At 37.4% G+C, this 27,629-nt stretch overlaps 2 protein-coding genes across 2 annotated transcripts in view; both read left to right on the forward strand.

The window, feature by feature from the left end:
- The window catches only part of LOC107563697 (sal-like protein 3), a 17,135-nt gene extending 14,433 nt beyond the window's left edge, over positions 1-2,702 (forward strand). Inside the window, exon 4 of the mRNA XM_016248644.1 lies at positions 1,362-2,702. Within this exon, the coding sequence (XP_016104130.1) occupies positions 1,362-1,757 (396 nt within the window). The 3' untranslated portion in view covers positions 1,758-2,702. The remainder of the gene's footprint in view (positions 1-1,361) is intronic.
- A 740-nt stretch (positions 2,703-3,442) lies between these two features.
- The window catches only part of LOC107563702 (probable phospholipid-transporting ATPase IIB), a 55,540-nt gene continuing 31,353 nt past the window's right edge, over positions 3,443-27,629 (forward strand). Inside the window, exons 1-10 of the mRNA XM_016248651.1 lie at positions 3,443-3,528; positions 8,678-8,851; positions 11,205-11,355; positions 13,608-13,721; positions 13,820-13,928; positions 15,989-16,047; positions 16,451-16,502; positions 18,121-18,215; positions 20,896-20,976; positions 25,580-25,655. Coding sequence (XP_016104137.1) covers positions 3,449-3,528; positions 8,678-8,851; positions 11,205-11,355; positions 13,608-13,721; positions 13,820-13,928; positions 15,989-16,047; positions 16,451-16,502; positions 18,121-18,215; positions 20,896-20,976; positions 25,580-25,655 — 991 coding nt within the window. The 5' untranslated portion in view covers positions 3,443-3,448. The remainder of the gene's footprint in view (positions 3,529-8,677; positions 8,852-11,204; positions 11,356-13,607; positions 13,722-13,819; positions 13,929-15,988; positions 16,048-16,450; positions 16,503-18,120; positions 18,216-20,895; positions 20,977-25,579; positions 25,656-27,629) is intronic.

Here is a 27,629-nt window from a genome sequence, read left to right on the forward strand (position 1 = left end):
TATATATCAATATGACTACTAATAATTCTGATTATAGTTATAACTAAATAAATCATTGAACAAAGTAATAATTATTGATAATGATTATTATTAATATAGTTTACAGAAAACTGCAGCATGACCTGTTAACATGCAGGAGGTTTATAATTGTTTAGAAATGTCTAAGGATTTATTATAAATGATTATGATTAAAAATCATTAACAGTAATTTTTTAATTATTGTCAGGAAATGTTATGCATCCACTGAGAGAAACAGAGAGAAAACTCCTCTACACTGGAGAAAAACTTAGAAGTATTATTTTTTCCTATTTTTACCCAAAATAAGGTGTAGTGAGTAGCTGAAGCTGTTTCATTCATACTGGTAGCCGGAGGGCGCCCTCGTGCAGTAAAACCATAAGTGAAAAAATCATAAAATGAAATACTCACAAAAATCACTTTGGAGGAAATCCCTAATATGGACAAAGGCATATGCTATCGCTGCAGTAGCAGAATAAAACACAGATAGGACGTTTTAACTGATGAAGAATGAAGACAATAAACACACGATTGTGACTAAATGGTGCATCTCTGTTCTTCAAGCCATCACGGGTATTTTTTTTATATGCATAATGTATATTTATAATGCAATGCTAATCGACATAGCCTTTATCACTGTATAGAATATTATAAAATGATTTTGCCTCATTCTGTGACATGAAACCACGTCAGATCACAAAAGGAAGTTATTTCAAACACTCGACTGATGTTATGAAATTAATTTAGAGCAAAAACGTCATTAAATGTTTTTAAACGCACTGTACATCTGGTGCGTCATCTGTATGTGTGTTGACCTAAAGGGGCGCTGCAAATCGATAAGTGTTGGACATTAAAGTACTGCAATAGGATAGGAAAACATGCAGAGCTGTCCATTAGTATATAGCTCTCGCGGTACTTCGATGTCAAACACCGATCTGTCTGCACCGCGCCGCTTCAAGTCGAACACACCTTGAAATTTAATTAACAACCTCACGACCGCGGGGCCCTCCCCTTAAGGTGGGGCCCCAGGCGTCCTCCTGTTGGACAGGCCGGCACTGGCTGTTGTGCATGTGTGGGCACGGGCTTGAGCCCGTCCTTAGTCAAGGCCCAGTCATGTTCCCCCTCTCTCCCTGTACTTTACTCTCAAATCTCCACCATCTTGTCAATTAGAGGAATAAATAAATAATATACGCATGGTGGTTGTCGCAACATGGGTCATTTTTGTAATATCTCAATGCTACAGACACATGTATACTGCAAAAGCTCAATGCTACAGACACACATATGCCATGAATAGTGTAAAATGATTTGTTATTGATTTCATTTTCATCTCTGTTTGTCTATAGGTGCACATGGGCACCCATATGTGGAATAACACTCCTGCCCGTAGAGGTAGACGTCTGTCTGTGGAAAACCCAATTGCCCTTCTGGGCGGTGATGCCCTGAAATTCAGCGAAGCGTTTCAGAAGGATTTAGCAGCGCGGGCCATGAATGTGGACCAAAATTTCTGGAGCCGATATGCAGCAGCTATAACTAATGGCTTAGCAATGAGGAACAATGAAATATCCGTCATTCAGAGTGGAGGAGTCCCCCAGCTTCCTGCCATTACTGTGGACACGGACAAGGCTAGCACTGGAAACAGCCCACCAATCACAGCCATGGAAAAAACAGGCTTAGAAAGGGGTGCTGGACAACACTTCTCCATGATGATTGATGACAAAAAAGACATTGGAATCAGTTAAAGTAAAGGTGACATATTCTTTCTCCTTGCATAAGGAACATTGAAATAAACGTGTCTTGATTTTTTAAAATCAGAATCAACTCTTTAGAATGTGCTTGATTCATGTGGGGAAAGATTCAGTTTATCTTATGCTATAATGGCACTTGTTTTTTGTGTGTGTGTTTTTTTTATTGTTGAAACTGAGGCCACGCTTAGTTTTTTCAATTATGTCCACTGACTGAAACCTTACACTTGATTCAAGGGCATTGCTTTGAAATGAAATTCATATTTTATGTTGTAAATATGTATTTTATTTTATTTGTTTTTACCCTCTGATTCTGCTGTCAAACATTGCTCTATTCATGGGAAAGGGAACATGTTTGCATATATAATAGAAACTTTTCATTCCGACACTGTGGTCTTAATATAGCTACAGCTGAAAGTATGTAATTTAAATCCCCGAGCAAAAGATAAAGAAGACATTTCAGAGTCTTTGAAAAGAAATGTATTATTCTTTGACATCCCACTGCTTTGCTGCTATGCATTGGATGCAAATCGTTTATTTTCATGCAAATCAAGTACACCACCATGAAAGTTATTGTTATTTTAGCTGCCATCAGCAATGAAACGTTCCATCTTATACCAGCCTGTATTATTATATTATTAATGCTAATTATGTGTTTTATGCTATTCTCTGCCTTATTTACTTTTACATGCAAAATGATTTAGTGGGCCAACATGAGACTATGAACTATAATATGACTGCTAATAAAGAACTTGCATTAAAAACACCTTTACACTTCAGTTTAAAGTATAGTTATCAATGAAGCCCTTTTGATGCATCTGAACGTGTTGCAGGACAATTCTATTTCACAATTTAGAGGTATGTTTTCCTATCAAGAACAAAACAAATCAATGTTTCCAGAAACATTCATGTACAAGGGAAAATAAAAAAGTGAAAACAATATGCTTGTCTGTAATGGTAGCTTATGTCTTATTTACTAAGCGTGTCATGTCAGGACATTTTATTTTGTAGTGCTATTTTCCTTATATAATATATTGTTTAGTGTTGGGAAAAAAACGTAAAGAATTTGAACGAGCAGTTTTTTTCATAAGATAAGTAATGGTGAAACAAGGGACGGGGTATTTGATGTGTCCTCTGCATAAAAAGGAGGCACTATTTTTGTACTCAGATACATTATAACAAATAAAAAGTACTCCAGGTTTGCTTTTCTGTCTGCACATCAGTATTTTTACATGAAACAACTGAGGTGGTGTCTCAAACACAAACACTGACTGAACTGGATTTATTTCTAAGATGCAATATTGCTGCCACCCTCAATAAATAAATCTCAAACAAAATACTTAGTTTGTGTCACCTTACTTGTATATTGTAACAATGTATCTCAGTCTCTCGGTATGTGTCTGTGTTGTAACGTAAACTTGTGTCAGACATTATTATACATATATATATACACTTAAATAATTATATTATTGTTATTTAAATGCAAAATATTGGCCTCATTTGGGAACAAAGCCTTCAAAGGACAGCAGGACAACACTGATAAGACGTCTAATGTTAAGTAAACCATCAACGATAGCCCATGAATTCAATTAAAATGATATACCTTCAAAATCATTTTTCCAGATTACAGCAGATATCTCCCTCACTCTAGTCCGGACGTGACGACATTCATAAGTAGCCGAGCAAAGATGGCGGACAGCATCCCTCTGAATCCTGTACGGAAGAATTCAAGAAAAACTGCGTATTATAGTGCTGGCAGACCTGCCAGGTATGTAGACGGTAGGATGTTAACCTTAAACACTGTTTTTAAACACAAGACTCTCATCTGAGTTGTTATAATTAACGTATGTGTCGATATTGGGTTTGTTTATTCCACGGTTCCGGGGTTGAGTGCTAACGGGCTAACGCTAGCGGCAGTGTCAGATTACAGTTGATAGCACGTGAGAGGATACAAGACTCCCAGAGAGATGCCTGTGGTGATTAAGACGTGATATAATCATGTGAGATGTTTGTCATTCCGGTTCCTACTCATGAAACATCTTATTACCAAGCAAATTAAATCAACACAGAAGCTGTATCTGAAGTGGCATTTAGATGTATTTACACACATGTATTTTGTTTAATGCAAGACATGAATGCGTTTAACCTGCAATTACAAATGCATAAATAATGTTTTGATATATTAAACATAAAACGTTGAATACTGATATTTGAAATGATTTAACACATGAAAAAAATCAACAACAAAAAAAACAGAAAAAGCCGAAATGTGAAATTAAAACCGCCAGTAGGTGGCAGCAAATCACTGTTAATAAGTGAGTCATTGCGATTGAACCGAATCATTTAAACGGTTGATTCATTCAAGAACGAAACACCGTCATGTTGCTCAGAGACACAAAACAGCGCTGTGGCTGTATTCGGAATGATTTTTGTTGGCGAAATAGAGCAAAAACAAGCAATATGGTGTCTAAAACGTAAGTCTCTTAATTAACTTATTGTTTATTGAATTCAATGTCACATTTGTAATGGAGAAAAACGGCACTCTTCGTGTGAAATTGAATAACTATATGAAGTGGTATAAATATATAAATTTTCTGCAATCATGTCTTGAATTTGTGATCATTCTAAATGCATTTTAATAGACTGAATCATGCAGTGAAAGAACACACTCTAAATGCGCAAACGCACTAGTCTAGACTTCACGTAATGTATGCGTGCGCTCTGTAGGGATGTTTTGAATGGTTTTAGCAAAATACTCGATAATGTCAAATCGCACATCGTTAAAACAACAATTACGATATTATCGCAGACGATATATATCGCACACCCCTACTCTGTAGCTGTGAGTACATTTGTGGAGCACCTCATGTAAAATCACATAGAATATGTCTATAGAACATTCATTAAACATCACAAAGCACCTAAAACACAATTCATGTGCATCAGGTACAGTCATAGAATATGTCACGAGTTTTTGGTTTATCATTAGACCATCTTTGTTCCATCTGTAGCATATCTCGTACAACATCTAATTCCCCTCGGGTAATGTTATTATACGCGTCACATGCCATGGTCTTCTGATGCTGAGCTGGACGAGATATCGCTGCAAACTGTTTTCTAGGGATGCACGATATATCGGCCGCCATATCGGTATCGGCCGATAAATGCTCATTTTTTCTGTTATCGGTATCGGCCTGATAAGAAAATTTGGCCGATATCTTAAAGCCAATAAATAATGCATTATTTCCTTCAGAGACACTTCAGATGCGCGCTGTTCGTTTGCAGCCTTTTGTGCAATTGTACGTTGTAATATTGTGTTTATTTGATGTATATCTGATTTATCTCATATAGAATACGTTTGGTTAAGTTAAAAGAGCGCTTCAGTTTACCGGTGATCGTCTTTAGCTCAGCGCACGCAGCTCAAACAGCAGTGCACAACATTAATAACTATGATTGGGAATGTTGTGTATATAACATTCTAATGAGAACATTATTATAATAAAACGTTGTGCATTCTTTGGGTTTAGTTGCTGTGTTTCAGCGCGTTGATATGGGAAGAGCGTATCCACAACAGGATCACACATTCTGACTATAGCACGCAATAACTGCATCATTTTGTACATATATAAGTTGTAATATTATGTTTATGTTGTATTAATATTAATCTTAGGATGCATTTCCTTGAGTTAAATAAGCTGCCAGCAAAACGCTTCAGTTTGCCATGTTCATTCAGCTCTTCAGCTTCAGCACGCGCAGCTCAACGGCTGCTATTTAAAACAGTGGTATTAATTTGTTACTTTTTCAAAATCATTGATACATTATTAATAACAACAACCACTTGTATTTTTCTCTTATAATTTTCATCAACAATACAGTTTAGTAATTAAAATAATTTAATTATTGTCTGTGCAGAGGCTATTCCGTTTTATTGATCTGTGGCGCATTCATTTTGATTCTTTACACGTGTAATGATGTCCAGTGACTTGTTTGCATTATTTATGCATTATTTTATTTTTTTGTAAGACTTTTATGACTAAATTTGGTAATGGGAGAGTAAAAATATTTTTAAAACGTACACCGTTCAAACTAGGCTGCTTATGTTGAAGTGTTTGGGATGTGACTTTTAATGATGAGACCTTTTTTGTAATCAGGCTCTCAAAAAGCATATAACAATTTGGATATAGATTTATCGGCCAACATATCGGTTATCGGCTTTCAAAAATAAAGAATAATCGGTTATCGGTATCGGCCAAAATTTTCATATCGGTGCATCCCTACTGTTTTCTCACGGTTTATGCGAGGCAAATATGGCAAAGATATTCACTTAGGAACTATTGTCCATCTGGTTTTCCTGAACCGCATAAACAGCCTAACAGCAGACAGGATCTGTATTTATGGCATCCAGCTCTTTGTCAAATACTGACAGTTAAGGACCACTTGTGGCATTGCTGCTTGAGAGTATGGACCAAAACCAAAGTGATTGCTTAATTTGATTTCATTGTTTGGGGTAATGCTATTGCACATAATCACTTTGTAAATCGTTTTGTGTTTTATTGAGGAGGAAAAAGAAGAGCAGAAGAACTGACCACAGTTAGGAGAGATGAATTGGACCACCAGCTATGTTTGGATCATACTTTGCTTATTCTGTTGTCCTTCTTGATTTCTATGGGTGGTTAAGCAGATTTGATGGTGATCTGATTTCTTTTATCATACAATTGAATACAAATATCAGTGGTGGGCCTGCGAGCTACGAATGTCTTGCATTGGCCCTGCTCGACTGTATCATTTTATGATTACAACGGTCAGCTAACTTAGTTGTCTTTATTTTTATTACGCCCATTCTGCTTGGCCACTGTCAAGACGGTTTAACCAAAAAGTATTTTTTAATGGACATCAAAGGCTAAAATCCACAGACACATGTCAGAGTGATATGTTTTTGTTGACATACCTCAATAATAACTTGCCTATTGTGGCAGGAACCGATTAGCCTTTGTAGAGCTAATATTTGTCATTTCCCATTAGTTCAAAGTCTCTTATAATGGAGAATCTCACGAAACTTGTCAAGAATATGTCTGGACCATATTTCGCCCCGAAATCATTGAGAAATTATTATGCATAGCCAGCTATAAGTGAGCCATGCATAGGTTGATTGTTTGAGCATCCGACCAGCCGGACTTACTCATTTACCCTCATGTTGTTTCAAACCAATAAGACTTTCATTCATCTTCAAAATGAAGGTATTTTTAAAGTAACAGTTCACCCAAAAATGAAAATGTGCTGAAATAGTACTCCTCCTCAGGCCATCCAAGTTGCCTTCAGAATAAGAGTTCAGTCAGCTGATGAAAACATCACGATAATGTATAATTAATCCCCACAACTCCAGTTTGTAAGAAACAAATCCATCATTAAGGAGTTTTAACTTTAAACTACTGTTTCTGCCCAAAACACAAGCCTTAATGATAGATTGTTTCCTACAAACATGCTGCTTTTCGTTTTTACAACATGTTAATTGATGGATTGGAGTCATGTTGTGGATTACTGTGGATTACTTTTATCAGCTGTTTGGCCTCTTCTGACGGCACCCATTCACTGCAGAGGATCCATTGGTGAACGTTATGTAATGCTACATTTCTCCAAATCTGTTCAGATGAAGAAACTAATTCATCTTCTACTCTATATCTACTTTGGATGTCCTGAGGGTGAATACATTTTCATTTTTAGGTGAACTATTCTTTAATCACCTGGGAGATTTCTGTTCCTCCATTGAAAGTCCATTCCACCAAAACATTCAGGATTCGAGAAGACATTGTAAACAGTCCATATAAATTGAGCGTTTTAATCCAAGTGTTCCAAGTCACTTTATATGATGAACAGATTTAATTTAGGCTGTTATTTACATGTAAACATTGATCGACATGCATACATAGAGCACATTAAATATGGTAAAACATGTTCAAACATGCTTGATTTTTTGAGCAAGTTTAATGGTGATCTGATTTCTTTTATCATACAGTTCAGTGCAGTACCCTTCACTACACAATGTGGGCGTCCGGTGTGTTGCGGAGGATCAAATATGATTCACTCTCTGAACTCTCAAATGTATTTCTTCCTGATTCATTCTTTTAGTGGAAAAGGGAGTGTTGTTTTAAGATCCCTAGGACTAGAGTTTGTAGGTTGTTAATGTCCTCCATTGTGAGTGTATTACGCTTCTTTAATAATTTAACAGACACAATATCATTACCTGAGGAGGCCTGTTCAGTCAGCGGTTTGAGGCTGGTAGGTTTTATGCTTTTTTCAGTGTTCAACTGCAAAAGCCTGTCAGTGTTTACAGTGGTCACCGAGGCCTAATTGCATGAATTAAATCTATCCACAGACAGCTCTAGAGTGAAAAGTGAGTGTGCAGGTTTTGACGCTAAGGCTAAAGTGGATCTGGTGCAGAAACAGTCTAGCTTTTGTGTGGGTGGAAGTTGATATCCTCTCGGGATGTCGGCTGTTTCAGAGTGTCACAATAGCATTCTGCTGATCTGGGTTTGAGACTCGTCTCGATAAATGAGGAACACAGTGTGAGAGAGGAACAGATCCTTCGACTTCTGCATTTGTTGTTCCACTCATTCATGTAGGCGCCTTTAAAAATAATCCTTATTTCATTGCATAATGTCTTTTTTTTTATTTGAGAGGTAATAATGAAAGTAGGAATGCTGTTTTGGGAAACAAACCGTGTCTGTTTATTACATTTGTGACATGACTTCTTAATTCGAAACAAAATCTATGCTCTTTTTGTAGCTTAGCAATTATTTTGCTTTTTGTTAATTTCTGTAAATAAAAAGGACTATTCAACTTTTATAATTCATAATAATTATTATGATGCTTAACATGCTAGAGGGGTGACGTCATCTTTTTTTGTCTTAATGTTTCAGGTATCAGATTGAAGACGAATCCTTGAACCTTGATGAGATGCCTTTGATGATGTCAGAGGAAGCTTTTGAAAATGACGAAAGTGACTATCAGACGCTGCCCAGAGCCAGAGTGAGTCAGAGACGCAGAGGACTGGGCTGGTTCCTCTGTGGTGGATGGAAGGTCCTGTGCACCAGGTAACAGGCCACATGAGAGCGCATGTTAATATTTAAACATTAAAGTGTTTCCTACAATATCCCAGTGCTCCTAAATTAGTCAATTAGACTTAGTATTTGTCAATCTAACATGAACCACTTTTTTTAACTTGACTGTGTGTCACAAAAATGCCAAATATAATGCATGGGCCAAAGACATCTCTCTGATGCATACTTACACACGACAACAATTAAATTATATCATGAGAACCTTTTATTTGTGAATGGCCTCAGATTTAAAACTTGATTACAAATAGTTTGGTTTTGACTGTAAAGGCCTGTTTATATCATAACTATAATTATACAATTTTAATAAGCAAATTCTATGAGAACAGGGAAGTCCATACCTCAGTTATAACCATAACAACACAGAGGAACGATATTGTTGAAATCACGTTCAGAATGTTTTTTTTTTCTAGTTGAAGAATGATAAAACATTGATATTCAGAATCAGACTTTAAAGAGCTCAAGCTTTTAAAGCGGCAGACAACAGAACTGCAGTCCATGCTTTTAATAAACATATTAACGTTGCCATACCTTAGTGTGGACGCTAATATAGTTTTAGTTATCGCTCTTGGTGTAAACAGGCCTTAAGTCAGTGATTATGATTTTATTCAAAGATATGAAAATAAGATAGATAGATAGATGGCATTCAAAACATCTTGGCCTTCACCTTTTATTAGTAAAATGTCATCATTGTCATGCAGCCTATTGTGTGTGTATGTAGTGCTTGTGCCAGGTTGACTCAGCTCCTTTCTAATGCACCGGTAACTGTGCATGAAATGCACACACAAGCACAGGTCGTGTTTTTTGGTTGAGGTGCTCTCTGCACATCATCAGTCAGAAGGTCAAACACGCCAACCGAAAATTTGCATATCCAGCCAACGATGTCAACAAGCTCAATGTCTATTTTGGACTTGCATTCCCATAATATCTCAATGCCTTTTGTGTTGCATCAATGACATGTGACACAAGTGTGATTAAAATAAATTTTTGTTATTTATTGTTATGAAAGTATGTGCTTGACTCTTCTCCACTTATGTGCTGCATTGTCAGCAGCGCATCTCAATTGTTAGCTGGGTATGGATTTTTTTTTTCTTCTCTTAATGAACAAATGGGATTTCGCACAGCTGACCAGTTTGCTGCTTTCCAGTAATTTTCTGTGTGCTTAGGCAAAGGATTATGAAATCAACAAATAATTCAAGCAGAATAACTTTGCTTATTCAAACGGCCCTATTATTTGAACTACATTCATTTGAGCAAATAATCTCTCTTATGAATCAGGGCGCTGGCACTTACAGACAGGAGACAGAGGGGGCCAACACAAATATTATTATATTTTTTTCAAGGTTTATGTAATTTAGTTCAGTGCCTGCCAAACCAATTGCCATGACTGTGTACACTGCGCAGAGTACCGGCAGAGTACCGTCACGCCGTTCAGTGGGGATGGCAACCGCTAGAATATAAAATGAATTTGAAGGTCAACAAAGTGTTTGGTGCTCTCTCTGACCTTCACAGTGAATCAGAGCTTTCAGTTTATTAGGGAGGGGTTCATTTGGCAGGGGGTTATAGAGGACGTCATATACAGGTTTGTTCTTCTGTTTTAGGTATCTACATGGAATCGGTTACCTCAGAGGATTTTTGTAGTGTTTGTCATTTACAAAATTATTAACTCCCATAAGTGTAGTATTTTTTAGTTGACATGAAATCAAAACTAACCCACTTTTCATAAGCTTCTTGGTCTCACTGTGCACAATTCATCATTTGTCAAATATTTCATATTACGGAAGCAAAATGAGTTTATTCCACCTCACAAATTTTCCTTCACAAACACTCTTTTTGAGGGTTTGAGAGCATCCACAGTCTTCTTTGACTGTTTTCTGGCTCTCCCGTTTCAGTCTTACTTCTTAGTGGAAGTGCTCTGTGTATCTGCTCAAAGTTCAAGTGAAACTAGACTGAGCTAGGCTGTCTTCGCTCTCTGTAACATCACTTACATTAATGTTGCATTAATGTCAGTTGTATTTCAAGTGGAATCAACTGGATACGCGTGACTGGTGATGAATTCCGCAAAAGGTTTCAGTGTTCGTTTTCAAGAGAGTTTTAAGTGATTAACAGGGTGATAATTCAACAAAATCACTGGTTTTCAGTGCATCCCTTAAATTAGGGGTAATGACCAGCCTTGATATTTGTTAATTATTCGGTCAGGGATATTTTTAAATAAAGACAATTTACTGGAATCCAAGCCTGAACTGTGCCTGTAGCACTGTGTCCTCCTTTAAGTGAATTTGTCTAATCACTGGATGATCTTTTTTCTCCTGTGGTCTTTGTCACGCAGCTGTTGTGAATGTCTGGTTCACACATGTCGCAGGAAGAAGGAGCTGAAAGCTCGGACAGTGTGGCTGGGACATCCCGAGAAATGTGAAGAGAAGTACCCCAAAAATGCCATCAAGAATCAGAAATACAACATTGTCACTTTTGTGCCAGGGGTAAGGCAGTATAAACAATCTCTGCATGTTTTTTTTTTGGTTTCTGAGAGTGCTAAAATTGACTTAATGTCTATTTTGGACTTGCATTCCCACAATATCTCAATGCCTTTTGTGTGGCATCAGTGACATATATTAGTCATTTATTGTTATGAAAGTGTGTGTGCTTGACTCTTCTCCACTTATGCGCTACATTATCAGCAGCGCATCTCAATTGTAAGCTGGGTATTGATTTTTTTTTTCTTCTCCTAATGAACAAATGGGATTTCGCACAGCTGACCAGTTTGCTGCTTTCCAGTAATTTTCTGTGTGCTTAGGCAAAGGATTATGAAATCAACAAATAATTCAAGCAGAATAACTTTGCTTATTCAAACGGCCCTATTATTTGAACTACATTCATTTGAGCAAATAATCTCTCTTATGAATCAGGGCGCTGGCACTTACAGACAGGAGACAGAGGGGGCCAACACAAATATTATTATATTTTTTTCAAGGTTTATGTAATTTAGTTCAGTGCCTGCCAAACCAATTGCCATGACTGTGTACACTGCGCAGAGTACCGGCAGAGTACCGTCACGCCGTTCAGTGGGGATGGCAACCGCTAGAATATAAAATGAATTTGAAGGTCAACAAAGTGTTTGATGGTCTCTCTGACCTTCACAGTGAATCAGAGCTTTCAGTTTATTAGGGAGGGGTTCATTTGGCAGGGGGTTATAGAGGACGTCATATACAGGTTTGTTCTTCTGTTTTAGGTATCTACATGGAATCGGTTACCTCAGAGGATTTTTGTAGTGTTTGTCATTTACAAAATTATTAACTCCCATAAGTGTAGTATTTTTTAGTTGACATGAAATCAAAACTAACCCACTTTTCATAAGCTTCTTGGTCTCACTGTGCACAATTCATCATTTGTCAAATATTTCATATTACGGAAGCAAAATGAGTTTATTCCACCTCACAAATTTTCCTTCACAAACACTCTTTTTGAGGGTTTGAGAGCATCCACAGTCTTCTTTGACTGTTTTCTGGCTCTCCTGTTTCAGTCTTACTTCTTAGTGGAAGTGCTCTGTGTATCTGCTCAAAGTTCAAGTGAAACTAGACTGAGCTAGGCTGTCTTCGCTCTCTGTAACATCACTTACATTAATGTTGCATTAATGTCAGTTGTATTTCAAGTGGAATCAACTGGATACGCGTGACTGGTGATGAATTCCGCAAAAGGTTTCAGTGTTCGTTTTCAAGAGAGTTTTAAGTGATTAACAGGGTGATAATTCAACAAAATCACTGGTTTTCAGTGCATCCCTTAAATTAGGGGTAATGACCAGCCTTGATATTTGTTAATTATTCGGTCAGGGATATTTTTAAATAAAGACCATTTACTGGAATTCAGGCCTGAACTGCGCCTGTAGCACTGTGTCCTCCTTTAAGTGAATTTGTCTAATCACTGGATGATCTTTTTCCTCCCGTGGTCTCTGTCACGCAGCTGTTGCGAATGTCTGGTTCACACATGTCGCAGGAAGAAGGAGCTAAAAGTTCGGACGGTGTGGCTGGGGCACCCTGAGAAATGTGAAGAGAAGTACCCCAAAAATGCCATCAAGAATCAGAAATACAACATTGTCACTTTTGTGCCAGGGGTAAGGCAGTATAAACAATCTCTGCATGTTTTTTTTTTGGTTTCTGAGAGTGCTAAAATTGACTTCTTTACCAAAATAACAAGGAGAATATTTTGATTATTATTTGTGAAATGTTGTATTAATGTTTATTTTATGTTATCAATATTATTTATAATTAATATAGTTTTTATTTTTGTCATTTTATTTTGCATATTTTCTTTGTGCCTGCATTTATTTAGTTAAAGTGAAATCTCTACCCATTGTATGCACAGCAGATTTGCTCAGTAATCAGGTTAATGTGTAACTAGCTGTGAAGTAAAGGGGTGTAATAGCAATCCAACGTATCTTTTTCCACTGAGTGTGTAAGTGATCTACTGTATTATGACTGCTGGCAATGTCTTATTCAGTGGAACGCACCTTCTGTATGTGCCCTTGGCAAAGAATTTGCAGCTTGTATGATGAATTATGTATAAACCAGTCAGGTGTGTCTCCAAAAGCTGTGTTAAGAATAGGATGTTACGTGTATTACTGTCAAATACCTTACATTTTTCGATTCAATTTGTCATGGGTATTTGATCAAATCTTCATCAAATATATTGCATGATGATGATTTATTTTTGGTGCTTTCTCTTTCTTTTGTTTTAGGTTCTTTACCAGCAGTTTAAGTTCTTCCTCAACTTGTATTTTTTGGTAGTGGCTTGCTCTCAGTTTGTTCCATCACTAAAGATAGGATATTTGTACACCTACTGGGCCCCGCTGGTGAGTACATCCAACCACACAAAGATGGAAATTGAACTCAAAAATATAAATTCAATAGTTACTTTTGTTGTTCCTTTTTTTTTCTTCTTGTCATCCAGGGCTTTGTGTTGGCTGTCACTATGGTGAGAGAGGCAGTTGACGAAGTTCGGCGCTGCAGGAGAGATAAAGAGATGAATTCCCAGCTGTACAGTAAACTCACAGTGAGAGGTGACCACAATGTAACGCATCCTGATGATATTATACATGTTATGTAATATGAACAGAGCATCATGTTTTGAGCTCCATTGACTCTCCAAGAGTTACTTCATTTGGAACCTATGAAGATGATGTATTAATAGAAAGAAATTATAGAGTTTATCTGCCGTTTTTTAAAGGGGTCATCAGATGTAAAATTCACTTTTGTTGTTGTTTGAACATAAATGTGTGTTGGAAGTGTGTGTAAACATCCACCCTATAATGATAAAAATCCACCCAGTGTTTTTTTTTTAAATCCCTATTTTAAAATCCCCTTTCTCAAATCAGGCCGTTCTGAGATTCATGTCAGAATGACGTAGTTCTGCACAGGCCCCTCCCACGATAGTTGATTGACAAGGCCATCTTACCTTAGACCCTCCCATTGTGTCAACTCCGGTGCAGGGGAAGACAAGAATGTCTCCGATTAAGCGATTGAGGTGTTTTGTTGCTGGCTGTAATAATGAACATAGCAGTCGTCATTTACTACTGACATCTGAGCCGCTGAAGACGCCGAGGATTAACGTTACTTTCGATTTGAAGGGAATGCGACGATCCACGGTCTGCCTAAATGCGTTTGTTCACGCGAATCATTCGTGATCCAGCGACATCTACAGAAGAAGTGTGTATAAGGTATGACTGCTGGCAATGTCTTATTCAGTGGAACGCACCTTCTGTATGTGCCCTTGGCAAAGAATTTGCAGCTTGTATGATGAATTATGTATAAACCAGTCAGGTGTGTCTCCAAAAGCTGTGTTAAGAATAGGATGTTACGTGTATTACTGTCAAATACCTTACATTTTTCGATTCAATTTGTCATGGGTATTTGATCAAATCTTCATCAAATATATTGCATGATGATGATTTATTTTTGGTGCTTTCTCTTTCTTTTGTTTTAGGTTCTTTACCAGCAGTTTAAGTTCTTCCTCAACTTGTATTTTTTGGTAGTGGCTTGTTCTCAGTTTGTTCCATCGCTGAAGATAGGATATTTGTACACCTACTGGGCCCCACTGGTGAGTACATCTAACCGCACAAAGATGGGAGTGGAACACAAAAATTTAATTTCAATCATCACTCTTGTTGTTACTTTTTTTTCTTGTTGTCTAGGGCTTTGTGTTAGCTGTCACCATGGTGAGAGAGGCAGTTGACGAAGTTCGGCGCTGTAGGAGAGATAAAGAGATGAATTCCCAGCTGTACAGTAAACTCACAGTGAGAGGTGACCACAATATGACACATCCTGCTGATATTATGCCATATACACAGATCATCCTGTTTGAGCTGGATGGGGGGGGGGTTGTGCTGTTTTAGACATCTAAAATGGTTTATTTCAGGTTTTGCACTTATTATTACACAAAATTATGCATTATATCATTGGTTTTATATAATCTCTTTATCTTTTTATTAACATTTATTTCCTTTTTAGTGAAAGGGAGCTAAATAACATTAAATTATTGGGTTTGACTTATTTGTATTGATGTCACTCGTCGCACTGGTCAAACTACATAAAATAGCACAGAAAATATGCAATTCAGTAACTTTATGCAAAATATGCAATATAATAATTTTAGGAACGTTATTACATGTGTAAAGGTCGAAGCCTCCACATTTCTGTGAATGACGGTGCTTTACTCTTGGGTGACATGTCACTTGTTGATCTTTGATGATAATTCAATTTCACCATACAAAAAATTGCAAATGACTTCTGTTGAACGCCCTGTCTATAAATTATCCATAAAGAATGTCTTTCTCCATCTAGTGGGAAACGGGTACTCTGCTTGGGGCTTTTTTCTACATGTGTGTGAAATCTTGGCGACTCTGTTCACTCCCAGTCAGCTAGAAAAAAATCACACAGAACAGAATGAAAGTTGTGAAATTAAACAGATAATCCTACTTGATATGTTAACTTTGACAATCCTAATATTTATCATTTCAAAAAGTGTCTTTATTAAATATAAATTTGGGCGCAGGTCTCATTTATCACCTAAGGCTAAATAATTCATTTCTAATTACAATTATTTGTCCATCTTGTTTTTCAGGGAAGGTCCAAGTAAAGAGCTCAGACATACAGGTTGGAGATTTAATCATTGTGGAAAAGGTTTGTTGTCCTTTTTTTTTTTTTTATCCCTTCCTCTCTTTTGTTGTTCAAGGTATCAGCATAAACTTGCTGCTACGTGATCCGTCACATAAAATCCTGTCATTCTTTCAGTGGGACATTGTGTCTGTCTCTCCCCTCGCTGTCTGTGGTTCGCTTTAATTGCTTGCTAGGGAAATGACCTTGTTCAATTATTCAACACAACGCTAAAATAGGATTAACGTTACAGAACCGGAGTCAATAACATACGTATATGGCCACATTATTGCTAAGTTCAGCATAACTAATATATTAATATCTCTGAAGATTCTATGCTGCCTAGGTGGGCAACTCACTCATTTTTAAAACGGAGAAAGTACGGAAAGCCCATCTGCCTCTGACCGATGTGTAATGTTTTGTTTTATAGAATCAGAGAATTCCTGCTGATATTATTTTTCTGAGAACCTCAGAGAAGACTGGTGAGTTTGACTGTTCACATACAAGCGAAGCTTTCAGACGATAACTACTTGTGTCATTAGTCAGTGGTTTCCAATAGTGTGCCCACGGGTACCTTGTAGCCCATATGGAGCCTGTGAGCCGCTTGTAGAGCTCATTCTATGAATTGAAGTTGTATTACTTAATTTTCTTATATATAAAAAATTTAGATAATAGTGCATTTTGGTAAATTTATGAAGTCAATTCCACCCAAGTTCACACGTGTCTTACCACAATTAGTTCATCAGATTAACTATGCATGTTCCACTAACGTTTTATAACCACAAAGTGTCCAAATGCTTTGTCTTAATTTTGAACAATTTATCTATTGTTTTATCTTTTGATTAGCTCTGATTCTCTTGAAAAGTGTGCTTTAATAGCCTCTTAGTTTTGTAATTTCTTGTGAACACTGCTGGTGCTTCACCTACTAGTTTAAAGTGGCACTTTTAATTCTTGCATACTGAGTAAGAATGTTCTCTGTGTGAAAGTGAGAGAGTGTGTGTATGATTACCAGTGTTTACTTGGCACGGAGCCATATAAATGACTTAGTCACATTATGATACATTATTACAGTATTTTGGGGCTGTACAGCTTTCGCCAGATGCTGCAATTGCCTTCTATAGATAGCAAAATTAAAATCAGAAAAGCTTAAAAATTGTTTTTTAAAAATCTGATGTGCTCCACAAATGTTTCTGTTTTTTTAGCTGTGGTAGACTCTATATAGCTCTTTAAAGTTACTTACATTTTAAGATTTTTAACAATTTGGAAAGAATATTATAAAATACTTTTCAGTCTTTTATGCTGTAAATTTTAGCTTAATTCCATTTCTCATGTTTGCTTGCTAGATCTTTTGTATCTATAAATATTTCCAGTTTTTCCGTATCTATAAATATTTTCAGATTTGATTCATTTTTAAAATGGACAGTTAAAATAATAGTAAATAGTAATTATTATTTTATTTATACATTAACCATTTCTTGGTGAGCAGATGCTCTGTTGTGTTGTATATGGAATATTGAAACGTGAAGAACATGTCCATATTTCACCCAGCATCATTTATTTATTTATTTATTTATAGGGTCCTTTTTTTGCATTATCTCTTACAATTTCCACAATTTTTTTTCTTAAAAAAAAAAAAAAAAAATATATATATATATGTGTGTGTGTGTGTGTGTATTATCTTTATTTTCATATTGTTTATATATGTTGTGTGTGTGTGTAGACATATTTTGACAGGTTGTGCTTCAGCAAGGTTTGATACTTTTGGCTTTCTCAGTATATAGAGCATGATGAAGCACTGAAACTTTTGCTCTGAGAGCTTAAAGACAATGACCTTTCCTGTCTATTGCCTACTGTTATATCAGTCTTGTCCAAGATCAATATGAACAATATGTTAAGCATTCAGAGTTCTTTAGTGTATAAGGGCCAAGGTTTTGGCCCATAACAAATGCGTCCTTCACGCATACGTCTCCATCCCTCTCACTTTTCAAGTCTGTAAATAAAGATAATACACCAGAATGGATTATTGTTGTCAGGTTAAATTTGACTTTTGAAATAATTTTTTTTTGTTGTCAGATTTAAGATAATGTATTTGTTTTCCAGGTTCGTGTTTTATTAGAACAGATCAGCTGGATGGAGAGACAGACTGGAAGCTGCGAATCGCTGTTGCTTGCACTCAAAGACTACCTGCCTTAGGGGTATGAACCTCGTCTTACACAAAAACAGTAAATTTTCGATATTGCTGTGATCGTAATGCCTGTTAATAATAAATTATACAAATATTTGGCAATTGCAGCACGCTTGACTTCTTGTATGAAATACGATGTTATGATCTAGTCCTAGTCTTTTACATTTCAAGTCTATTAATGGTGCATTTATGCTTGGCACGTATACCGGTGTGCTGGGCGGTATACCGGTTCATACCGAATACCGGTGTTTATTTTTGTTATGATATGAATTTTTAAAATACACAACGTTTGGAACACAACACTGTTTGAAAGGGGTCCCTTTTCACTGTTGCACTGTGGTGAGGGAACAGCTGTATGTGTTACTAAGCGTGAAAGTTCCAAAACTGAAGCTGTAGAACTAATAGAAAGTGATGACACGTAAGAACTCATCCACAATATCCACATTGACCGCCACAAATATCCACCGCCCCCTGCCATCAGCTCCCGTGTCTCACACACACGAGCGCGACTTTAGCACTAGATTTAGCAACTTTCAGACCCTTTTAGCGGCTTTTTTCCATAGAATATTCATACTGACAAACCTAGCGACTTTTTTGGATAAACCTTTGCTATGGTTCAGTTGGAAGATTTCGCCAGTGCAGTCCCGCGAACGCGAGGTCTGTCTTTCCCGGAGAAGTCACCCCCTTATAACCTCTCTCAGCGTCTGTTCTGTGCAGTGAGTGGCAGAGAAGCAGCGCATTCAGTTGGCCGCACCGCAGCCGACTCGTCAATAAATGAGTAACGTTACAAAACAGCATTTCCAAGCACCTGTCGCTTACTGATTGTTTGGAATTATAAATATGAGCATAGTTCGTCTGTTAATATCACATGCACTTTTTTGTTTGTTGTTTTTTTTTTAGTTTGTTACTCAGACGCAGGCAGTGCGCTGCATGAGACAAAAAAGTAATATAACCAAAACAACCGCATAGCCGCTCTTTAGTGTAGATGCATGTTGATTTTATCAGACGATGCCACGATTATAAATGAGAGTGACTCCTGGTTAACATGTATTAAGAGGGGTCCTGTTTAGTCACTATTTAGTGTGGTATTTTTTGACAATATTCACTCATCGTGACAGTAAAATAGGGCATTCTAAGTCAATATACTGCAGTATTTCCTCTCTCAATCAGTAGAAAATATGGTTAACACCCGGTCATGCATGAAAAAAAATACCATGAAACCGGTATCATTTTGAAAAATACCATGATATAAATTTTTGGTCATACCGCTCAGCACTACAAAGTAGTCTGTAAGTTATGAAAAATGTCAAAAATATCAAAGTTGCCCCCTACATTTTTTTGTGTGTGTGGAATAAATTTGACTTGATTAGGTTTTTATCCAATTAAAAAATGTTATCGCTCAAAATAAAGTATATCGTATAAACAAATATATACAAATAATAGAAAAGTAAAGGCCCGTTCACACCATGGACGATAATCAATCAATCAATCAATCATTTTTTATTTCGGTCCTCACAGACAACTTTTCACAAAATAAATAAATAAATACGATAACTATAAAGATAACAATAAAGATATAGTTCTAAAAATCGTTCTCAGTATTAAAGAATAGCAGAGTCCACACGACAACTATAATGATAAAGACAAAGAGAAATGATATCGTTGGAATCACTTTCAAAACGATTTTTCTCCAGCTGATGAACGATTAAAAATTGACAGCCAATCAGAATCCATCCTGCTGTAACGAGCTCAAGAATTTAAAGCGGCAGACGTGCGTGCGCTTAGAATAAACAGACGATATCGTTCGCTGGTGTGGACGCTAATATTATTATCTTTATAGTTATCTTTATAGTTATCGTTCTTGGTGTGAACAGGGCTTTAGATGATTTGAGCTGTCAAAGACATCATCACCCATCTACTTCTGGAGCAAAAGCTGCTGCATCCCAAATCACATTTCAGCTCCTTCTGTTCTGCTCTCGGATGGGTCTGTAACTTTACCCCCCTAGACAGTGAGTGATGTGTCCCACACTCAGACTCTCTCAGGCTGATGATACGAAGGCTCATGTTTGATATCACTGTGTATCTGATTTACTGGCCGGAGGGTTTGTTTCACATGGGCCGGTAACTTTACCCCGAGAGACAACTGGAATCCGCCAAACAGCCTGTCTCCCGGTGCCATCGGCGTGGAGATGACACTCACCTCGAGCAAGGGTTCACGTTTGTATTTGTCTTTCCGAAACCACTTAATGTGATCACAGAATTAAAATTTCAGCAAGTTGCCGAATGATTGCTGCAGTAAAGCAGCAGGAGTGGTCGAATCGGGTGTCTGGTGGGCTTGACGGTCAGATTGCTAAACATCCCTGTTTTTCATACTTGCGGATACGTCATCGAATGCAAAAGTCATTATAATTTCTAAGCAGCCAGTCAAAGTTTCCTTTTGTTTTAATTATGTTGTTTTGTCTGCATTATCTGTTCTGTTTGAAATTCAGACTTGTGGCAGGATGTCAGAAGGGGCTTATTTTCATGAGAATCACTCTGATTGCTAGTCACTTTAAGTCCTGCCATAATACTTGCACGAACAAGAGGTTGGGTTTGGGCCAAGCCCAGAACTTTGTTCATCGGATGACATTTCTGGTGCTGATTTATTGAGGTAATGTTTTTTCTTGACCTTTTCCACTTTCTATCCGCAGGATCTCTTCTCTATCAGCGCATACGTTTACGCCCAGAAGCCTGAACTGGACATTCACAGTTTTGAGGGGAACTTCACAAGGGTAAGAAAAACTGCTGTTAATGAAGGAATTTTTACGAGGCTTCGTTTAGCATGAGCTGTGACGTCACAGCCCCAATTTAAACCCGTTGTTAGGCTTTTGTAGAGGTATATTTAATGTTGTGTTGTTGCCCAGTAAACTAAACCTAACCGCTGTTTTTAATTGCACATTAAAATATCATGGATTCTCAAAGTGTGCCTGTTCACATGACTATGAGCTGAAGTGTCTCTGGAATGTAAAACCAGCCAATGCTGATGACATCACGGGTTGTTAGGCTCACTCCCAGCCCATTGGGTGAACACAGTTCCTTATTAACAGCAGATTAGCGCAGTACCAGAGAAAGAGAGAGGGAGGAAAAAGAAAAAGAGACCCCCCACATGAAGCCTGTCTTTGTTTGAAGTCTTCGCTCTTGGCCACACAGCATGCAGGGGCAGAAGATCACTTCCTGCGCTGAGTCACCCTCCTGATCCTGCTTTCACAAATCTGTAGCTACAGGGACACACTTCCAAACGCTGTTTCCCACAGTTCTTTACTACCCGCACACTTGCTGCTCCTTATAGCCACTTCAGTGCTTTATTTATTTAAAGGAGTAATTCATGCAAAAATGTTGCTGTTATTTACTCATCGTTATGTTGTCTAGACCCATAAATCTTACTTTCTTCTGTGGAACACAAAAGATGTGTTTTTGAAGATTATCGTCTATTAAATATAATGAAAGTGAGTGAGGACTGGGACTGGAAAGCTCAAAAATGACAAAAAAAGCACTGTAAAAGCCATACAAGTTAGAAATGACATGAGGGTGAGTAATTGATGACAAAATTTTCATTTATTAGTGAACTATCCCTAGGGCTGCACGATAAATCGAAATGGAATCGAGATCGCGATTCGACAGAAGCTGTGATTGTTATGCGTATCTTTCAGTGAAGCACGGTTCTGTGATCAGCAGTAAATCTCCATCCAAAGGCCAGAGGGCGCTCTCGCGCTGAAACTCCAAATACGCCTCGCAGAAGAAACCCAGAAAATGCCTATCGTTGCAGCTGAATAAACAGAAGATTCAACTGCATTCATTGACTATTTATTAGATCAACTTGACTAATAAACACACGACTATGGCAATATATGGTTTATCTGACTTCTTATTATTATAATTTTCATTAAAATAAAGTATATTTATAATGCAATGCCTTTATCACTGCTTAAATACTATGAAATATGTTGCGTGCCTTATTCTGTGTAAGAAGCCACTTCATCTCACAGAAGGATTTATTTCAAACATTCGACTGATGTTATGAAGTGAGTTTGGAGTAAAAATATGTTATTAAATGTGGTATTTTCACATGCTTTCAGATGGAGCAGCATTTACTTCACAGAGCTGTAGTTCACTGAGAAGCTATGTAAACAGCTGTCATTATCGCAAACGATTTCTTCGAATTTCAGAATCGCGCAATAAAATCGTCTGCAATTTTTTTGCGTAACTTGTCAGTGAACTACGGCTATGTGTAGTAAGTTCTGCTCCATCTGAAAGCACGTGATGATGATTTCCTGCTGATTACAGAACCGGCATTACTATCAAAATGCGCATGACAATCGCATTCGATTAATCGTGCAACCCTAACTATCCCTTTAATAAAGTTTTATGGTTCAGACGTCAATACAGCTCCTTACAATGACAATTTAATCCATTGATTAATCACTTGATTGATTGCTTCTGCTTGTATTATTCTAATTTGTAAGTCACTCTGGATACAACAATCTATAAATGCAAATGTGAATATGATTATTCTTAATGTAAGTCACGTGCACGCACATCTTTGTTAGTATCAGAGAGGTCAGTCCATGGAATTTACCTCCCGCTTTCTTTTGTGGTTGTAGATTTAAGGATATTCTTTGTATTTATTTGAAAGATACATTTTGTTATAATGTAAAAGTCTTTATTGATTTGATGTGTCCATACCAATTAGAAGTATTCATTTCTTAAAAAATAAATAAAAATTTACCCCAAACTGTGGTAGTGCAAAAATAATGAAAACGCAAAATCAACAAAAATAGATATATCCTCATTTATATAGCTAAATAAATGCATGTGCCTAAATATTTGTTGACAGAAAGGGGCTTTCACTTATTTTGACATAAACTGACCAGTTCACGTGCTATAGATTAAAGGGATAGTTCACCCAAGGATTAAAATTGTCATCATTTATGTTGTTTCTTCTGCCGAACACATAAGAAGGTATTTTGAAGAATATTTGTAATTAAACGATTTTCATTGAGCATTGACTTCCACTGTTTGGACAAAAACACAGAGATATTTCTGAAAATATCCTCTTTTATGTTCTGGATTAGGAATAAAGTCATACAGGTTAGGAACAACAAATAATGACAACATTTTTAAAAACAATTTTTGAATGAGCCATCCCTTTAAGTTATGACCGTTTTTATCACTTATAATATGATGCAGCCAAATGTTTTTTTATTAAACTGTCAGATTGACTGCTGCAGAAAAGAATTATGAATGTTCATCTTGGAACTGTTTTGGTCCATGTTTCTGTCCAAGGTGCCCTAGAATGGAAAGCTGTATTTACCTTGGCATAGTTGAATAATAACAGTTCTGTACATGGAAATGACATACTGTGAGCCTCAAACACCATTGTTTCCTCCTCCTTATGTAAATCTTGTGCATGCAAAAGACCACTGAAAAATACACTGAACTTAAAAGAACATAACACTGACTGTGACGTTACAGTCGGGATCACTAATAGTTACGCCCACAACATTTGCATATACCCGCCCATGTTCTGTGCCAGCCGAACCTGCACAGCCAAATTCTGAAGGTATTGTGAAGAAACAAGCAAGGATAATAGCGAAAATGGCAGTTCATGGAAATAAATGTTATGTTCCAGGCTGTGCAGGGGATGTGATGTGCAGGGATGGGTTGGTGTCTGTATTCAGAAAACAAATAACGCGCGTTCTAATAAAATAATGCGACTAAAGGGACATGGTTAGCTGCTTGCTAGCGGTAGCCTGTTACATTACAGTACATAAGATTTCACTTACCACATAAACAGAGTAAGGAGAGATGACTGAGGATGATGGCGAATGATTTACAGATCCTGAGCACCACTGACTAGCATCTGATCTTGTAATATGTGTGGTGCGATCGCAAATCTCGAAAGTGAAAGTAAAAAATGATCGTGCATTCGAAAGCAGTTTCAATGCCCCGCATATTAATAGCGGCTCCCTGATGCCCGCATTTTATATACAGTATAATTACCCAACGATATAACTGCGAGAGACAGTATTGAAATATATAGTTTCCCTGTGTTTCCTTCCTGCTGTGTGAGCTACTGAAATGAGCCGCACTGTGATACAGCCAATTCAGAGCAGAGCTCAACTTTGAGCCGCACTGTGAAACAGCCATTTAGAGCAGAGCTCAACATTATTATTCATGACCCTTCCAAATAAGGTAAAAACAGACCATTTCATTCTAGGGACAAATCCTAGGGTTGTAAATGGACATGTAAAACCATTTCTGGAGATTTTTTGCCCTTACCTAAGCCACATACCTTCTATCCCTGAAAATTTTCAAGCGACAGCTGAAAAATCATCTCTTTCGAAGCTACTTGACTTCATCATAAAAAATAAAAAAAAATTATCTCTCTTTATTTATTCCTTCTCTTTCTAGTTTGTACTTATTTGAACAATGTCTAAGAACTTGGTATTGCAACCACTTCATGTATCTGTTTGCCTCTTTAAGAAGAATCGCTTTATGTATCGCCCAATTGTAAGTCGCTTTGGATAAAAGCATCTGCTAAATGACTAAATGTAGATATCAGAGAACAATTTAAAATATTGTATCAATGCATTCTATGGCACCTTTAAAACACTCAATTTCTTTGAGCCTTTTCTTTTTTCTTTGATTCTTTCTCTTACTTTTTCTCTTGTTGAACCTCTTTCTATTTTTAGCCAATCTGTTGGCCAGAAAGAGACAAATGACAAACATGTGGGCCGTCTTGAATAGAGGACACATCTCTCTCGTTATCTGTGTCAGTGTGCATGTCTCAGCAGCCACGATGTGTGTGGCCCTCTTTCTCACTGTATATTATGCCCTACTGACAGAGGATAATTAGATATCATCCGTATTCACCCAGCCGCAACATGTTATGTGGAAAAAAGCATTTAAAGATTTAATTTCTGTGCTTCTCCCATGATTTATGGCCTGGCGTTAGAAATTCTGTTCTATTCTGCTCAGCACGAAGCGTGGTAACACTAAACAAGGCCTTATTATGATGTTCAGCATGGCACTGTTTTTGTAAACAAGGCAAATCAAGTCAAACTGATTTCACCGTTCCCTCTAAATGGACTGTGTCACTTAACCGGGCATTAGTGTTATTCAATCCGCTATCTAATTCCCTACTTGCCGTTCATTGTGATGAAAATTCATCGATTCATTATTTGTGCTTTGAGTCTTTGTCATTTTTATTGACCTGTTTTAATTGCTTTAAACAGAATAAGGCCATAATTGATAACCGCTCTTTCCTGTGCAAGATAACCATGAAATCAAAACAGACTGTATAAACCCGGACTAATATACGACCTCTGTCCCCAGGAGGACTGTGACCCTCCTATCCACGAGAGCTTGAGTATTGAGAACACACTGTGGGCCAGCACTGTGGTGGCATCTGGTAAGCAAAGTCTTTTCCAGCACAAAATTTCTTTTATAGAAATATAAGAAAAACACAAGCCTCAGAGGTCTGAAATATTCATCACAGGTCAAATATCTTTTGAGTTTATTGTGTTGTAGAAGAGTGTGCTGTTGATACCGAGGCGATTTGCCAGCATCACTTAAGACCCCCTTCGCTCTCCCGTTTGTTTGTCACTTGAGATCGCCAGACTCATCTTGCTACTATTCAAACAATCTCATGAGCAGAGAAATATGAGGAGCCGTTAATGGGAAGCCAAAGTGTCTGGCTTTTTGCAGTCCTGTCCCTGCGGTGTCAATGAAACGTGTCCCCAAAGAACAGGCCCGAGATCGTTTTTTGCCGCTACGTTTTCTCTGACATCTCCTAGGGGTCTGTTGTTTAGAATCTGATCCCAGTCCAACAATAATAGCAGTACTATTCCTTCAAGCGGCCTGCGTTTGTGCCAGCGATCAGCCCTTCATTGATCTGTGGTTGCCCCTGTCTTGGTTCTCCAGGGGTTTTTAGAGGTTCTTCTTATTCCCCACCATGGTGTGACCTTCAGCCAAAGAAAGTCCTTCCATATCTCCCCACAAAACACAGTCTGGTGACGTCATTCCATCCAGCCAAGCAGACCCAACACAAAACACCATGGGGCGAGTAACCGATATGCCCTGTAGTTCTAGCCCATTAAAGACCCCCTTGAGAGCAGCCTAGGATTCATTGCTTTCCAAACATGAAACGATGTCAAGCTTAAAGAAATTGAGAAGTATTTAAGCTCTGTTGCAGCACGTTTTATATTGTGTTACTTAGGGGTGTAACAATATGGCAATGCCACTGTTCAATTCATATCACGGTTTTGGAGCCACGGTATGGTTCGGTTTAGTTCTGTTTGCTGTGGGGGTAGGGTTCATGGCATATCACCATGTGCTAAAGAACACTAGATTCACTTTTAACTTAATAATAATTATAATAATAATTGCTCTCTGTTAGTTCATGTTAATTAATGTATTAACAAATGAGACTTTAAAAATTGTTGCTTTGTAAAGTGTTATCAAAAAAATCTATTACCTTAAAAAAAATTTAATAAAATAAAATAATGCAAACAAGTCATTGGACAACATTACTTAGGCTACATATAAAAAATGCATGTGCCATGGATAAATAAAATGGAATAGCTGGACAATAAGGAAATGATTTTAATCAAATATGTAATAACTAAATCTGACACTCAAGAATCGCGAGCTGTTTGAGAGGTGGCTGTGCGCGCTTTGGCTGAGAGCGCATTGAAAACTGTCTTACAGTTTGACAAAAGGCTGTGAGTGACTGCACAAGTGAACTTGACTGTGCTAGTCATGAAGATATAACTCTGTGGACGCATTCTTTCCATAACAGTGCGCTGAAACATGGCATATTCTTTTACAGTCGTTTTTCATTATAATTTTATGTAGCCTATATGACAGATTTCTGCATTTGTTGCCCTTAATGGTACCTTCCTTTTCAAAGTGATTCGAGCAATTCAAAACCATCATGGCCGTACGTGTTTGAAGTGCCTCAGCAGCAGGTAGGCCAAGAGAGTTTCGCTGTATGTACCGTGGTTCTTCGGTTCGGTTTGAATATTGTTACACCCCTAGTGTTATTGTGTTTAAACAAAAGTGGAACTTCACTGCTTCCTCGTTTAGTGGTGAGGCTGCATACTCCATCAGTAATTAGTTTACTTTAATGAATCAGTCCATTACCAAAGCAGCACCATTGATCTGACTATAATAGGCCTCATTGTAATGGTTTATTTCTGGATGTCCCACGTATTGAATCATTTGTCTGAGTCTCAGCTGCATCCGTTAACTGTAAACACACTTTTTGAGCTAATTGTCCATTTATTGTCGTCCGTTTGCAATCAGTCATCCAATTTGTCCTTTTTTTTTTTTTTTTTTTTTTTTGGGTATTGTTTTAGGTGTGGTTATATACACGGGAAAAGAA

The sequence above is a fragment of the Sinocyclocheilus grahami genome, unplaced genomic scaffold (assembly GCF_001515645.1).
Source record: "Sinocyclocheilus grahami isolate Dianchi unplaced genomic scaffold, SAMN03320097.WGS_v1.1 scaffold887.1, whole genome shotgun sequence".
NCBI classification, from domain to species: domain Eukaryota; kingdom Metazoa; phylum Chordata; class Actinopteri; order Cypriniformes; family Cyprinidae; genus Sinocyclocheilus; species Sinocyclocheilus grahami.